Source organism: Mytilus trossulus, chromosome 14 (genome assembly GCF_036588685.1).
Source record: "Mytilus trossulus isolate FHL-02 chromosome 14, PNRI_Mtr1.1.1.hap1, whole genome shotgun sequence".
Lineage (NCBI taxonomy): Eukaryota > Metazoa > Mollusca > Bivalvia > Mytilida > Mytilidae > Mytilus > Mytilus trossulus.
The window spans coordinates 70,295,364-70,311,146 of NC_086386.1; the positions used below are offsets into that span (position 1 = coordinate 70,295,364).

Consider the following 15,783-nt stretch of genomic DNA (forward strand, 5'->3'; position numbering starts at 1 on the left):
TAAATAACAATTTCATACTTTTGTTGTATAATTTTACCATTCAGGTTTAATATTTATTATGTACATACATATTGTTTTAGTTGATTGTCGTCTCTAATAGATCTGTACAGATTGGCTAATGTATACAAAATGTATCTTTTATAAATGTATTGTGTAATTATAAATACATAAAGCGAGACGTATAAAATATTGAATTGAATTGACAATGCCATCCAACTGAACAGAGCCAATGTCATCACACTGAACAGACAATGGTATCTCACTGAACATAAACAATGTCACCGCACTGAGTAGAGAATTTCACCGCACTAAACAAAGACAATGTCACAGTAATCAATAAGCTGGTACTCGGCCGACTACTACACCTTGTTCATAAAGTGTAGCGGATTCCAGTTTAAGTAATGAACAAAGGCATAAGATAGTACTGAGAAAACCAATGCAACAGTACCGACAAATACAATATCACAGTACTTACTAAACGAAGAGAATGTCACAACCCAGAACAAATATAATGTAAACAGTACTGTTATACTTGTGATGTCTAACTGTTGTGGTTATCAATTGATCACTGTTAACATGTACAACATGAAGGGTGTTTTAGTGTCACAGAAACTGCTTTATCTTCCGGAGCACCTCGAAGTTCAATCCGGGTGTCCTGAGGGTTCAGGTTGCTCAAAAAATATTTTGTGGACTGTTGAGTATCTCTTGGTTCTTTTGGTAATGATGCTCTTTGCTTTCTTTGGAATTTTGATATTTCAATATTCTACAAATTGTCAATGACGTCATGTTTGTTCAATGAAAAAATAAATATAAAAAGGTTGGGGAAATATGATTGTAAAAGTATCGACCAGGGTAATAGTATTTGAAACTATTGGCCCGGGTAATAGTATTTGAAACTGTTGACGGACAAGAAGTCTGTGGTATTGAATAAGATTTTAATATAAAGAAACATACATTCTGAAATATTATAATAAATAGTTTTCAGATATTCATCTAATATGAATTCATTAGCACCATTGTCTTCATAAGAATAGTTTGTTAACGTATAAATCTCATCCTATACACAGTGGCGGGTCCAAATAGGGGGATATTCTGGGGTTATTTGGATCCCCCTTTTACAATGATCAATTTATTTGAATAAAGGTATATGGCGGGTTGGACCCCCTCCCTCAAAAAAACTTATCCTGAAACCCCTTTTAAAAATGAATGGATCCGCTCCTGTATACGTATGGAAAATAATGAATTGAAACAGCATTTGATGTACATGTATGACTATTTTGTGTATACCCATTTAAATATGAAGTAAATTTTAGGAAACTGAGTCGGTGAATGATGTATCTTTTAAAACGAAATGATGATCGTGGAACCACTTCTTAAGTCGTTCGTTTACAATTCCAACTGCACTTTTATTGAATACATCCTCTCCGCTGGCTTTCAACTTCTCTACTTTCCTTTTATGTGCTTTCTGGGAAATAACCAGTTCACTGAAAGAAAACAGAAATGTAATGTTAATCGACTCTTAAGAATTGTTTGCTTTCTGATTTCTGGTTTCATTGTAAAGAACGGAAAAAAATAGAAGTGGAAAATAACAAAAGGTTATCCAAAACTCGATCATCAGTCAGGGGCTGATTACGCTATGGCAAATAAACAGCTGTGCAACGAGCAGATGATGCACCAGTCGCTTTTGCAAAGAATAAAGTTTAATAACAATAACTTCTCAATGTCGTAGTAGAAATGTATATAAAAGCTAATGGGATGTTATTTTAATATATAGCAACCAATTACCAAAGTTTCATTAATAGTGCTTTAAGCACCTTTCAGATTTTGTCCGAAAACTGAATAATTACATCGTTTTATAAAAGAAAAACCCGGAAGTCAGATACCTCAAATCGATAATTCATAATAATCGGAAGAGAGCTCATGTTAATAGATTTAAAAAAAAAATAAAAAAAGTCTTGCAAATTGGTGAATATATTTTTGAGTTATTGTCCGAAAGCTAAAAAACACTTTTTTAATGAATAAAAACACTTAACTCGGAAACGTTAAATCCAAAAATTTTAAAAATCGAAAGGGAGCTCTCGTCAAAAGATACAAACTACTTTCACCAAAGTTACATGCGTATTTGTTAAATAGTTTTTGAGTTAATATCCGACATGTTGACTACGAACGGACGGACAACGGTATACTATTGTAATACGTCCCGGAAACGTGCGTATAAAATTGAAAAGGCCCTCTTAGAATTTGCCTTTTCAGAATCTAATGCATTCTGGGTAATATTTTTAATAACGTACCTCAAAACGTTATGATTGGTTTAAAACATTCTAAACAATGGAAATTCAACCAATGTCGTAACGTTATTTTCATGTTGGTGTACAAACAATGAGATTACCCATAGTTCTTAAGATTCTGATAAGGCGAATTGACCTACCTGAAGTCTACCTGTCCATCCATGTCCATATCAATACTCTGTACCAGCTTATCTATGTTAGAGGGTCGTATTGGTAATTTGTTTTGCTGAAAAACACGAAAATCTTATATTTTTATAGTTCGTACTTATGTTGTACTGTTATACCAATGTCCCAGGTTAGGGGGATCCCGCTATCATGCTTAACCTCGCAAAATAATGTGCGTATGTGCCTGTCCCAAGTCAGGAGCCTGTATTTCCGTGGTTGTCGTTTGTTTGTGTGTTACATATTTATTTTTCGTTCATTTTCTGTACATAAATAAGGCCGTTAGTTTTCTCGTTTGAATTGTTTTACATTTGTCATTTCGGGGCTTTTTATTGCTGACAGTATGGACTTTGCTCATTGTTGAAGGTTGTACGGTGACCTATAGTTGTTAGTTGCTGTGTCATTTTGGTCTCTAGTGGAGAGTTGTTTCATTGGCATTCATACAACATCTACTTTTTTTTTTATATTATATGGAAAATTACCTAAAAATAAAATATCAGATGCCCTTATTAATTTCTTTTTCCTCTCAAGGATTCCGTATTTGCATATCTAAGGACGTAATCGTCCCGACCACATGATGTTCTGGGGAACGGGGAGGAATTTGTTCGAATTGACTATTCATTTTCATATGTTGCTACGCTTAGTTTTTTGTTTCTACAGCTTTCCATCGCTAGAGAATTTAAATGAAGCTAGAATAAAATAGTTGGAGACACGAGAAAATGTTAAAGGTTTGGATATTCAGTTTTAAACATCACTCGGACAGGAAAAGTTGTACCATAACAGTATGGGTATGCAAGACGTATTTTATGATTTCCCAACGCATTCCATATGCATGCTTAAAGATAGGTTATACATGTTACAAGAATAAGGTTAAGTTAAACTTATTATTTTCTTTAAAAACAAAATAGAAGCTTCCTCTATCGTAAAAGGTACAATAACATCTGTGAGTTAGACACACACAAAAACAACAACTATAAAACAGCAGAAAGTCCTCTCGCATGCAATCGGAACTATTCGGCCTTTCTGTTTGCACGAAGAAATAACTGCGTAGCGAGAATGGCCGTGTAGCCTCCCGATGTGGCAACTGTTTGGGAGTTTTTTATAATGAGTGTCAAAAACCAGGGTATTTTAGAGATAGTATAAACCAACCGCTATTCCCTCTCTGAATTCCTCCCATGTTATAGAATGGCTGTCATCGAGGTCGAACGCTCGGAACATGTCCAATATATGTATTTTCTTCATCCGTGTGAATTCCAGTAGAACCAGTAATGGATCGCCGCTGATATACATTGTGTCGTCCCCGTCTGTTTTCTTAGCTTTCGTGTCACGAATAATTTTTCCGTATTTGACCACCAGTTTTTTGTCTTTTCTGATTTTTGAAACTTTCTGTTCAAACTCTTCAGTGACTGGTTGACTCTGAGAAGAAACATTAATTTAATAATCACGGAATAGAACTAACAGTTTTAAAAATGGGAAAATGTAACATGAAAATGCAAAAAATTAAAACAAAGTTTTGTATTTTGTTGTTGTTGATCTATTTATTATTGTTTTTGACATTTTTTTGCATAGGGTGTACAATTCGAATATTTGTTACCACTGGTGGTTTAGAGGGAATTATGCTGGTATACAATATTATTTATTTTGCACAATACTAAAAGCGTGCTTGTTCTGTGCAGATTGTGTTCACTGGTAAAAACCTTCGAACCAACATTTTGTGAGAACACTGGGGGTTATAAATTATGGTTTCTTTTATGTTGAATTTTTTGCTGCTTTTGTTTTTTTTAATTGATATGTGACTCACCTTATAAAAATCACTTTTCGTTTTGTTCTGTATTGGTTGATTTCTAATCATTTTTATCTCTGTTTTCAACAATTATAACCCTTTGACAGAGATTTTTGATAATTCAATTTTGCTTTGCTTAAATCAGCCCATCTTTGCTTTCCAAGGGTTACAAACCTGTTCCATCATCTGTGGACAGGAGTGTGATCGTAATCATTGACTATCTGAAGATAAAATCACGCAGCTCAGAAGATCTTTTAAGTCGAAAACATTCTGTAATTTTATCTGTTACTGTCGTTTCTGCTTTTTTTATGGCTTTTACATGCTGATCTGATTTTCAATCATATTTTTATATTCTACCTATTGTAAACTTACGCCAAAATCCAAGAAAGATATCTTTTCGTGTTTTTCCACTATCAACAAGACCATTAATGTGCTACATGTTTTGATAGGGTTGTCAGCAATCTGTTAAATAAAACAAGCATACCACACAGTTACTTATTATAACAGTAAATTTATATAAAATAATAATTTTAATCATCATCAACATTTAAGATATTTCATGCACGTTATAATAACTATCGAATTATTGAATGAATATTGATCAATATTGCGTGCCAGATGGGGAAGTTCCGGAGGTTGGAAACCCTTTCCTTTTTTTGACGATCAATGCGTTCGAAAAGGCCTGGAACATAAAGTTGGATCCCCCTCTTTATCCTGGATTGTGACCCCCTCTTTTTTAATGGCTGGATCCGCCCCTGGTAAGAACAGTAGCTATTATATACCGAATTCTGTAAATTCACTGATCTCCCGTTGATAATTCCATATATATTCCATTATCTCCCCTTGATACCTAGTACATTCAGTTATCTTTCCTTAGTCTCTAGTATATTCAGTTATGCATAACGTCATGAAATGTTATACAGATGTCTACAGTTTCATTTATATCTGTTAAGAAGTTTGAGCGATTACAAGTTTTAATGGAAAAAAAGACTTGAGAAAGACGAACGGACAGACGAAGAGGTTCATTCTAGCAAAACTTTGTTTGCGGTTGGTTTAGTAGCAATTTGAATTAGTTATAATATAAAATGCTGTAGCGTCTTTTGCATAAGCTAAGTGAAATATTGACAGAGGAATAAGGGTATTAATAGGTCTTACAGAATAGATGGGAGAGAGAAAAACACCAATAAAAATGTCAAAAAAAAAATAAAGATTATAGAGAATGATTTGAAGCTAAGTAAAAAGAAAAGAATATAACGGATGAAAGATAAAGATAAGAGACAAAAAAGCGTACAAAAAACAATACAGAAACGAAGTGACCCCATCCAGAATGGCATACGCTAAGGTGGTCAAAATTTACCTTCAAAGCTTCGAGAGTCGTATTTTTATTTACACCTTTCATTAATTGTGTCACTCCCGATTGTCCGATTCGGTTTGAACTAATATCCAACTCTTTTAAACACGTGTTTAGGCTTAAGCCATGAGCTATAGCGTGAGCACCGCCAAGTTCAAACCCGTTCCAGGATATATTCAGAACTTGAAGGTCACTATTTTTAGCCAAAGCATAGCCAATAGCAGCTGCTCCTTTTCCTGTTATTCTGTTCCAACTTAGATTCAGCACCTTTAACCTGTCGTTTCGCACTGTTAAAACAAAGAGACACTTGTAGGTTATTATGTTTTTACAACCTTAAGTGTACTACACCAGGGACTTTCTATACTAATATGTATAGTATAGAAAGTATGTTAACATAATCGGGGCCTTTTATAGCTGACTATATGCGGTATGGGCTTTGTTCATTGTTGAAGGCCGTACGGTGACCTATAATTGTTAATGTTTGTGTCATTTTAGTCTTTTGTGGATAGTTGTCTCATTGGCAATCATACCACATCTTCTTTTTTATAGTGTATCAACAAACGTAGTTCATGTGTACTTATAACTGGTTGTATCAAGCAAGAAGTAGAAGTCGAATGCATATGAATCCTCACCCCTCCCCCCCCCCCCCAAAAAAAAAATCTGTTAAACTTAATACAAAGTATATTGTGTTTCAAATATTTGCTGGAATCATCTATCTTAGTTTTCTTATTGTTTGCATAGAACTTGAAGAAGTAAGTCATTAGGACTTTAAATGCCATTTTTTCAAAACAAGTAATGCATGCATGATCAGAATTGTTTTTTTTTCTCAAACAAGTTCATTAATTTATAAAGTGCTATATATATTCTTATAAATGATATTGCAGAATTATTTATATCTGTACCTTTATATTTTAAATTATTCTCAACAGCAGTATTATCTTTGGTAGTCAAGAGTTACGGTCCGGTCACTCCTCCTCACGTGAAGAGGCGGGATCCGGATCGTAACCATGGTTAGCGAAGATAGTCTTACCTAATCCTCTAGCAATCTGTTGACCGCCGACGTTGCAAATTCTGTTGTTACTTAGATTTAATGACTGTAACATATTGTCGCCCTAAACAAAAACCAAAAAAAAACAAAATGTCATTGCATGCCTTTTATGGAATATTAATATATATATATATACAACTCGTCTAAACATCAACCCAACAATGTTAGATCTGTAAATTTGCTTTCGCAAATTTTTGGTTCTTCCCTCGCCGGGATTCGAACCCATGCTACTGTGATATCGTGACACCAAATCGCCTGCACTGCAGCCGTCCCGCTAGACCACACGACCACCTGGGCTCTCAAAAAAGAGCTTTCGCTGGCCATGTGTTACCTTTCCACGTCAGTTTTAATCTATATATATATATTGTTTTATTATACATTCAATAGACAAACAAGATTAAAATAGTGCTGCCAACAACGTGTACCAAAACTATCAAGCGTCTTAAAAATCAAACTATATTACAATGTACTAACAGATTGCCAGTAATCTTAAAATAGTTTGAAAGTTTAACAGAACCACACCAAAATTTATCTCCGCCTCTTAAAATAGACGTAACAAGAATGTGTTCATAGTACACGAACGCCCCAATCGCACTATCATTTTCTATGTTCATTGGACCGTGACATTGTGGCCAAAACTCTTCTTTTTTATAAATTAGTAAGATCATACCATAAGAAACATGTGTACTAAGTTTCAAGTTGATAGGACTTCAACTTCATCAAAAGCTACCTTGACAAAAAACTTTCACATGAAGAGGGACAGACGGACGGCCGGACGAACGGACACTAAGACCAGAAAATATAATGTTCATAAATGGGGCATATAAACTAACAAAAAATAAACACGAATAACTCCTTCTTAACTGCAGTTGGTATATAAACCAACTAGAAAATTTGATCAGATTTGCATACCCTTATGAGCGGGCAGGAAAATTAGGGGGTATACGAAGTTGACAATTTTCTAAATCTCACATTTTTTATATTTGTAAGTTTTTTTTGCATTCCAAAACCTTTGTAGAAGATTTGAAAAAATAGTCCAGGTGAAAGTCAGAGTGAGTTGTTTATCATTGACTTTTGTCCTTGCGTTCTTATTTGTTTGTTTATCTAAAAGACTATGTACCATTATTTCCTTTAATAAACTAAAGCACATTCTAAACCCCATTCCTCAACTTGTTTGTCATATTGGAGTCTTTATTAAGCAGTCTTTAAAACTGAGGGGTCATACCCATGTCAGACAAGCTTTTGATTGTGTTTTTACACAAACTATAATTAAACTCTTAAAATATGTTCTATACTATTGTATTGTATTACATTGTTTTTAAGATAAAAATGTTTCTTTTTGTAACTTCATTGGGCTGTAAAAGCGTTGACCGAAGTACATTTTAAATGAAGCGCAAAAGCGCTTCATTCTAAAAATGTGTACACGGTCAACGCTTTTACAACCCTATGAAGTTACAAAAAGAAACATTCAATACTTATAATTACATTTTTAAGCTAGGATCATGAAAACACGATTTTTATCAATTTTGTTTCTCATATTCACCTGTGCACTTTATTGTTGGACCTCGTGTTATCATGAATAAGTTTTATTGTACAATGCAATTGCTTAAGGAATAACACGTGATGTGCAGTTCGCCAATCAGAATAAAGTATTATAATGAAACATACATCTAATGTAATTAAGTAAACGTAAAAACTTGTTTGTATTGCTTGACCCTTATGGGGGTAATTTTGCATAAAGATTAGTATTTAAAAATAAGGGGGAAATTGTATAATTCCAACGAGACAAATAACCAAATAAGTCCAAAATGCCATGGTTGCAAGCAACTAATATACATTTTTATTTATTAAGCAATTTAAATATAAAACAATCGTTTATAGATTAAGGATTGCTTAATGTCTAGTGTCCAATATTTCATACATAAACAGGAAAAGAAGAAGAAAACTTAAATAAAAAAGGGAGAAACACATAAATTTATAAATTAAAGACTTATGTTACATTTGTACGTCTACAAATCAAGTATATTCCCCTGGAAAGAAAGACAAATATAGGCCTACAATAATATAGAATTCACCCCTCCCTTTTTTAGTTTATTTGTATTGCGTGTGTGTTTATGAACTTTAAACTCTAATCTGCAAACCTCGGCAGATTCCGCTACTCTGTTAGAACTGTCGAGGTGCCGAATGTTGTATACGCATGTCAATTTTTAATTATATATATATAATTATAATACCTCCATTATCTTTCTTATTATATCACAATCACTGCTATTTATATTGTTATCTGTAAAGAAAAAAATAGACCAATAAAAATATCAAAGTTTCGTTTGCTACTGAGTCGCATGAAGTACTAAAATTCTTTATATATTAGACTTTTTAAGCAACACTGAATTATCATAAAAAAGGGGGGTTATTGTCTTTCTATTTAACGACTACATTTACATGATTTAATGTATTGCGCTTGTATAGAATCACAGTAAGGCAGTGTGATTGGTCCGTTTGGTTTTGTTTTCCTTTGTTAACCACATTGTCGATTTCATTTGATACCGGTATATTCATGCGCGAGCGCGATACACATGAGATGAATTCTTTGGGTTTTAAGTAAATTGATGTTGAATGAAAAAGAAACAAATGTTTTGGTTAAGAATAGTAAGGATTATTACATTGGTTGCAATGAATAACATTGATTTCCCAGTTAGATAAAAACCGATAATTTCACATGTGAAATAAACGTGGTTATTTCACGATAACGTCGGATCAAAACAAATTGTGAATGCGTAGGAAAAACATATAGTTCCTTACATTTTTTGCATTAATTTCATAAAAAAAAGCCATTAGCCAATGTTATAAAAAGTATAACTTATCGGCGTATTTAAATATCAAAAATAAGACAACTTGTGACCGAACGCCGCTATGGATTAAACTCGTGCTGCGCACTCGTTTAATCCATGCGTCGTTCGGTCACGCGTCAAAAATAAGACAACTTGTGACCGAACGCCGCTATGGATTAAACTCGTGCTGCGCACTCGTTTAATCCATGCGTCGTTCGGTCACGCGTTGTCTTATTTTTTATATTTAAATACGCCGATTAGTTATACTATAATTAAACACAGTTTTATATGTGTTTTAACTTGATCCGTGACTCAGAGGCTTCACGCAAGAGTTATCCGTACTTTTAATTCGTTTATTAGCGAATCGGTCCGGTTTACACATTAATGAAATCTAGGAAAAATGTTGTTTATCCTGTAGTGATTTTTTTTTTATCTAAAACTCTACTTGAACTTTGTACCTGATAAATTCAGATCTAGTAGCTTTAGATTTTTATCCAAAGCTTCTTCAAGTAATATCAATGCTTCTCTACCGATGTCATTCTTTGTAAGATTCTGAAAATACACAATACGGGTTCTAAGAATAATAGGTCAGAAAATAACCTACGAACAGCCTACAAAACACGAAAAAACACATGTTATTCCCAATAGAAATTAGATTGAACTCGTTGCTAAACATAACAAGAACTACCACATTAATTTTCCTACAGTTTAATTTAATATCATTTTTTATCCTTAAGTTAGATATTTCTTCGGATTGAACCCCTTATCCTTTTTTACGACCAATGCTTTTGATTCCTTTTGGACACTTTTAAATGGGGACATATGGTTGAAATCCTTTTTAAAATGGCTGTTATGGATCGGATTAAGGAGGCTTAAGTTGTGGGAGTTGTTGGTATTCGTATCGGCCGAATTCTCTACAAATGTGTGGGGGTATTTTTCTTTCTTTGGAGGTCTGCCTAGTATACTATTTATTTTTTTACTCTTAACAACTGAATGCTTCTTTTAGTAAATTCATTGGGGTGTAAAAGCGTTGACCGAAGTAAATTGTGTATAAAGGCTGGACACGCCATTCTAAAAATAAGTGCACGGTAAACGCTTTTACAACACTATGAAATTACAAAAAGAAGCATTCAATACTTTTAATAACTTTTTTTAACTAGTGAATGCAAACACGATTTCTTTCAAGTTTTTCTTTAATGTACCTGTGCACTTTGTTGTGCGAGCTCGTGCCATCATGAATGTAATTTCAGAAGGACGCAATATTGCTGTTAGCCAATCAAAATAACGTATCATAATAAAACATGCATGCAATATAATTATCAATATATATCCTGTTAACCCAACCCAGACCCCCTTAATCCCATTGCCGTATTAGGCAACTGAGAATTACATATCAGACAATTGAAGCTCAAACACCATTGCAATGTCGAGGCCAATATTACTAGGATCTCTATATAACATACTCGATATACTCACTAGTTTCATTGGAAGATCCAGGGGGGGTCCCTCTTTTTTTTGGCCGATCAATGCATTTGAATGGGGACATTTAGTTGGACCCCCTTTTGTCTTGAGTTGGGACCCCCCCCCCCCCCCTTTAAAATGGCTGGATCCGCCCCTGAGTTTTATTAATATAAAAAATCATAACATATTGATAGTCATTAATTTAACTAATAAATCGTAAATAACTCACCTGTTCTACTAATAAACCATAAACTACTAACCAGTTCTACTAATAAATCCGTATAATATAACAGATCAGACAGGTGCGACATTCCGACGGCTCCAATTTGACCGCCTTCAATGTCAAGATGTTTCACTGTGCCATTACACTGTAAAATATTATTTTGAAGGGTTAAAAGATAATTATATATTTAGTCTTATGGTAAGATTCTATCAGAGTTAAGTGGTGAAGATATCTTGGAGTAGGTGGATTCAGGAAAAATCGCGGATCAGGAAAATTTAAAATGCAAAAAAACAAAAAAATTATTTCAGATCCAATACACATAATATATACATCTATAAGTAAACCATCAAATGGAATGACAACTGACAGAAGTTATTAAATTCCTTTTGAAATTAGATAACAAAAATGTCGTGAAGCTTAAATTTACTTCAATTCTAAAACTATTTCTCATATTTTAAGTTTTGATTCTACAAGAACTCATGTTCAAATGGCATGTACATGTATATTTTTTTTTTTGTAGTTTCGAAGCAAAATTGGTTCAGCGTTTATCAAATTCAATAATAAAAATAAAACTCACCATCAAAGCAATTGCACAAGCTTTAAATTCGCCCTTGCTGAATTGGTGGTTTTTAAGAATCACAGAATTTCCTTCTAACTGTCTATAAAATCTTGATACCGGAACCACGTGATATTTTTTACACGTTCGAAGATATTGGTCTTGACAAGTGCATACGCTTTCGATGGTGTCTTCATCATCTAAAAATAGATGCAAACCCATGTATAAACTAAATATATATATAAAGTGGGTTATTTACCATTGCTCATAGCAAATACTCCAAAATAAGTCCAGACAATTTAAGTGGTGAATGCACTTTAACATTTTCCAAGTAAAACAAATGAGGAAAAAAAAATGAATTTAATTTCTCCTTTTGTTCATGGTTACTATTGTTTCTTCAACTTCGTGTGCGCTAAAAAGTGAAAGATTTTACACCAGTGTCGCAGTATAAGATTGCAAATATGTTTAATATCGCCACATTTTACGGTTAGTATTCATCAACAATCTGATGGATAACTGGATACGATAATAATAAGAAGAAGAAGAAGTGCTTGTCCAACGCCAGGCGCCTACCATTCATTGGTTAACATTGACAACGGCATGTGCGCCCTTAGTTTCTTGCAATAATTTTTCATATCTCTCTACTGAGATGAGAAAAGAAATTATCAGTCAGTAGGATATAAGGAATATTTCGTTAAATAGCGATAATTTGATATAACATATTCAGTATTTGTTTTGCTCTATGTTAAAGGCCTTATACGTACGGTGACATACTTTCTATCGTTTTCGAGCTATAGATTCTTACATCTACATCTATGGTCTCAAGTTGATAGTTGTTCAATTGGCAATTATACCACATCTCTTTATTTTAATATCTAAAATATATTTAAACGTAGTCCGTCAGAGTTCAAGGGGGTCTGAGTGGCCTTTGAATAAAGAATAATGAGCAATATGAGTGTATAATAAAGGGCAACATGATAAAGAATAGAAAAAATGAAAATAACGAAAATAATGGGTGCAAATTAGATAAAGAATAAAGAATAATTTGGTTCTAAAGTATAGAAAATAGAGAATAATGAGCAAAATAAATAAAGAAAAACTACCTTGACATTTTCAGAACCTCATCTAAACCCAGTTCTTACCTTCAAAATCTGATAGCTCAAATTCGTCCGATGTGGGTGTGCTCGACTGGTAGATGTTTTTATTGAAATCTATTATCTCATCATTTAGAATAAGAGATGGCCTTTTGATGAAGAAACGAGGAATTTCAATGGACAGATCTTCTATTGACGATTTACTTGTCCGTCTTTTCTTCCGCATTTCTCTAAAAAGACTTTTTTCATATTCATCGTCCAATATTTTGCTTTTCATCGCTTTCTTCAAGTTTTGCCATCCGCTCGCTGGTTCTGGTGTAGATGTCTGAAAGTCATGAAATAAAATTAAGGAAGGTTGGAGATGCAAAGGACCATGAGGGACATGAATAAAATAGTCAAGGTCAACTTTGCCTGAGAGAACGGCCATCTTACTTCAAAGGGAGTGGGGTTATGTTTTTTTTTTTGCCTAAAAAATGTTCTGATCCAAAAGTTGATATAAAAAAAAATGGTCAAGCAGGTGACAAAACAAATTCTGAATCCCGATTTTTCCCATACCTTATAGTTTTAAATACTGGAAAAAAATAATTTGAATGACCTCGTTGAAAAAAATTATTCTGAAAAAAGAGATGAAGGAGGTCATATAACCTCCACGCTCAGAAAAAAAACCATAACCACCCTTGAAGTAAAATGGCTGTTCCATATCCATCAACCTACTTGAAATTGAACAGAACTAGACGGACAAAATACCATTATTCGGACAGGAACACATATACGTTGTTATTAATCCCCTTTTCTAAATGTTTTTGTCCTGTGTTTTACTATTCGTGCGTTTATATGCTGTGTTATTTTGTGAGAAATATTGAACTCGTAGATGGTTGTAAATGTTACAGTTCATGAGGAAATAGAATTAGTTTTCCATACAGTTATCACCACACATTTTACATTTTAAAATTTAACCAACTCAATACATGATAAAGAACAATGGACACACATTGCACATTGAATTTTAAGTTTTTGATGTTCTGGAACTTGAAATGCATTTTAGGTTTATATATCACCGTGTATCATCGGTACAGCGGATAAAGGTACTATACTGATTTGTATTGTAAGAAGGATTGGAATCTCGTGGTTTATCGTTTTCTCTTACGCGACGAGAGTCCGCTACTCTCCACTAATTAATATAAAAATCCTTGGTCTGAGGATAATATGTTTTCCTAGTATTTTGTTTTTGTATTTGTGTGTATGTTTTCATTCATATAATGCTTATTTATTTATTTTACGTATTTTATTATCACAAATCTTATCGGTTATATGACAATAATTTAATTTCGGATGTAACGCGTCTTTTGATTGGCTGACATTATTTTGTTATCAGCCCATAGACATAATTTAGTCATGTTACCGTGATGTCATCAACGTTTTTTCATGGTTTTCTACGGTTTAAAATGGAATTTATAATTAAATAATAAACAATGACTGTAAAAAAAAATTCTGTCTTTTCGAAATAACATAAAAAATGTGGTGCACACAGTTAGGGTGCACCAGATTTTTTATGTTATTTCTTCAGAATTTATTTTATTTATTTATTAGACAGAAAAAATATTACAGTCATTCCTTAAATAAAATCCTAGAAAAAAATAGTCGGCTCTCTCTCCCTTGATACCAATGGTCTTGAGTAACGATGATAGTCCGTCGGAAGGGGACGATAAATAGCTGACCCGGTTTAAGAGAGAGCAATATCTCTTTCTCGTTAAAGACACCCGTGTAGATTTCGAAAAAGGACAGGCTATTGCCGCTTCAAGGCAGCACTCGCATCCCCAAAGTGGAAAGTGATTGCTATAACTTGTTTCCCAATCCACCATAAATAAATATGAAATAATGGTTGATTCGTTAATGTACATACCTCGCTCAGACCATCCAAGTTATACGTTAATGCAAATACCTCGTCTTCTATTTGGTCATCCGTAATCACTTTATAGTTTTCTTCAGACATAATTATGACGTAAAATGTTCAGTCTCGCTTAAAATTTTCCGTGCTATCTTCCAATCACTTCAATCTCGTCAGTTCTATATTACAAGAAATTCAATACAACATGTACATCAATTTCATGTAAAAGTAAATATTCTTTAAATCATATATTACATTTCTGTCATAATTAAACCTTTTAGTGAAAAATAAAATAATACAATATAAGGTAATTATTTTAAATGTATAAAGGCACTGATTATGTCATTAACGGTAATTGTATTGAGTCACATGGGGGAATTATTTGTAACTTTAAATTAAATTTTAATCTTTATTATTCAAGAAGGTGCTGTATTATTATGTAAAGACTTTGATTGGACAATGAAGCAACTGTAATTGTGTACGGAACTTCGACAAGCTTATCCGTGGTGTCATAACGTGTATGTGCAGCAGTGTGTGAATTAGGATTTGTGTATCCATGGTGTGATAACTTCGTTGATATTTATTTAATACTTAACTTTATTGATTAGACTGTTTATATATATATTTGAAGAAAACTGGCTGATCTATTGCATTATCCAAAATATTTAAACAAATACTAAACATTTGTGTTGTAGAATCGTTTTTTTTTCAAACTAAGGCCGTGTTCACATTGACCTAAACTCGGTGTTGTGTAAGTGTAAACTCGGTGTTGTGTAAGTGTAACTCACACATAAAATAAACATAATTACGTTCCCATTGATAAAACTCAATGTTTACATGTAGTTTAAATCATGTTTTGTCTAGGCAGCAACCATTTGATTTTCTGGGGGGGGGGGGGGCTATGGGTTTTTTTTCTGTGCAAACTTTAACTTTGTTTTTCGCCTGCGGCGAAAAACAATCTATTTTTTTCGCAACAAGTCGAAAACAATTTTTTTCTTTCAATGTTAGCATTACATATAGTGGCAGCTGAGGGGGTAACAAACAATTTTTTTTTTCAAAATTCAAAACAAATTATTTTTTTCCCCAAAAACTGGAAAC

At 33.3% G+C, this 15,783-nt stretch overlaps 1 protein-coding gene across 1 annotated transcript; it reads right to left on the bottom strand.

The window, feature by feature from the left end:
- Nucleotides 1–918: 918 nt before the first annotated feature.
- Nucleotides 919–14,995, bottom strand: LOC134696141 (leucine-rich repeat-containing protein 74A-like). The gene is made up of 12 exons (XM_063557776.1): nt 14,701–14,995; nt 12,846–13,122; nt 11,725–11,903; nt 11,185–11,292; nt 9,922–10,015; nt 8,867–8,916; nt 6,615–6,696; nt 5,591–5,871; nt 4,606–4,695; nt 3,600–3,866; nt 2,429–2,514; nt 919–1,484 (listed from the first exon to the last, which is right to left on the bottom strand). The coding sequence occupies exons 1-12, from the start codon at nt 14,788–14,790 to the stop codon at nt 1,310–1,312; spliced, it is 1,779 nt and encodes a 592-aa protein (XP_063413846.1). The 5' UTR covers nt 14,791–14,995; the 3' UTR covers nt 919–1,309.
- Nucleotides 14,996–15,783: the final 788 nt, after the last annotated feature.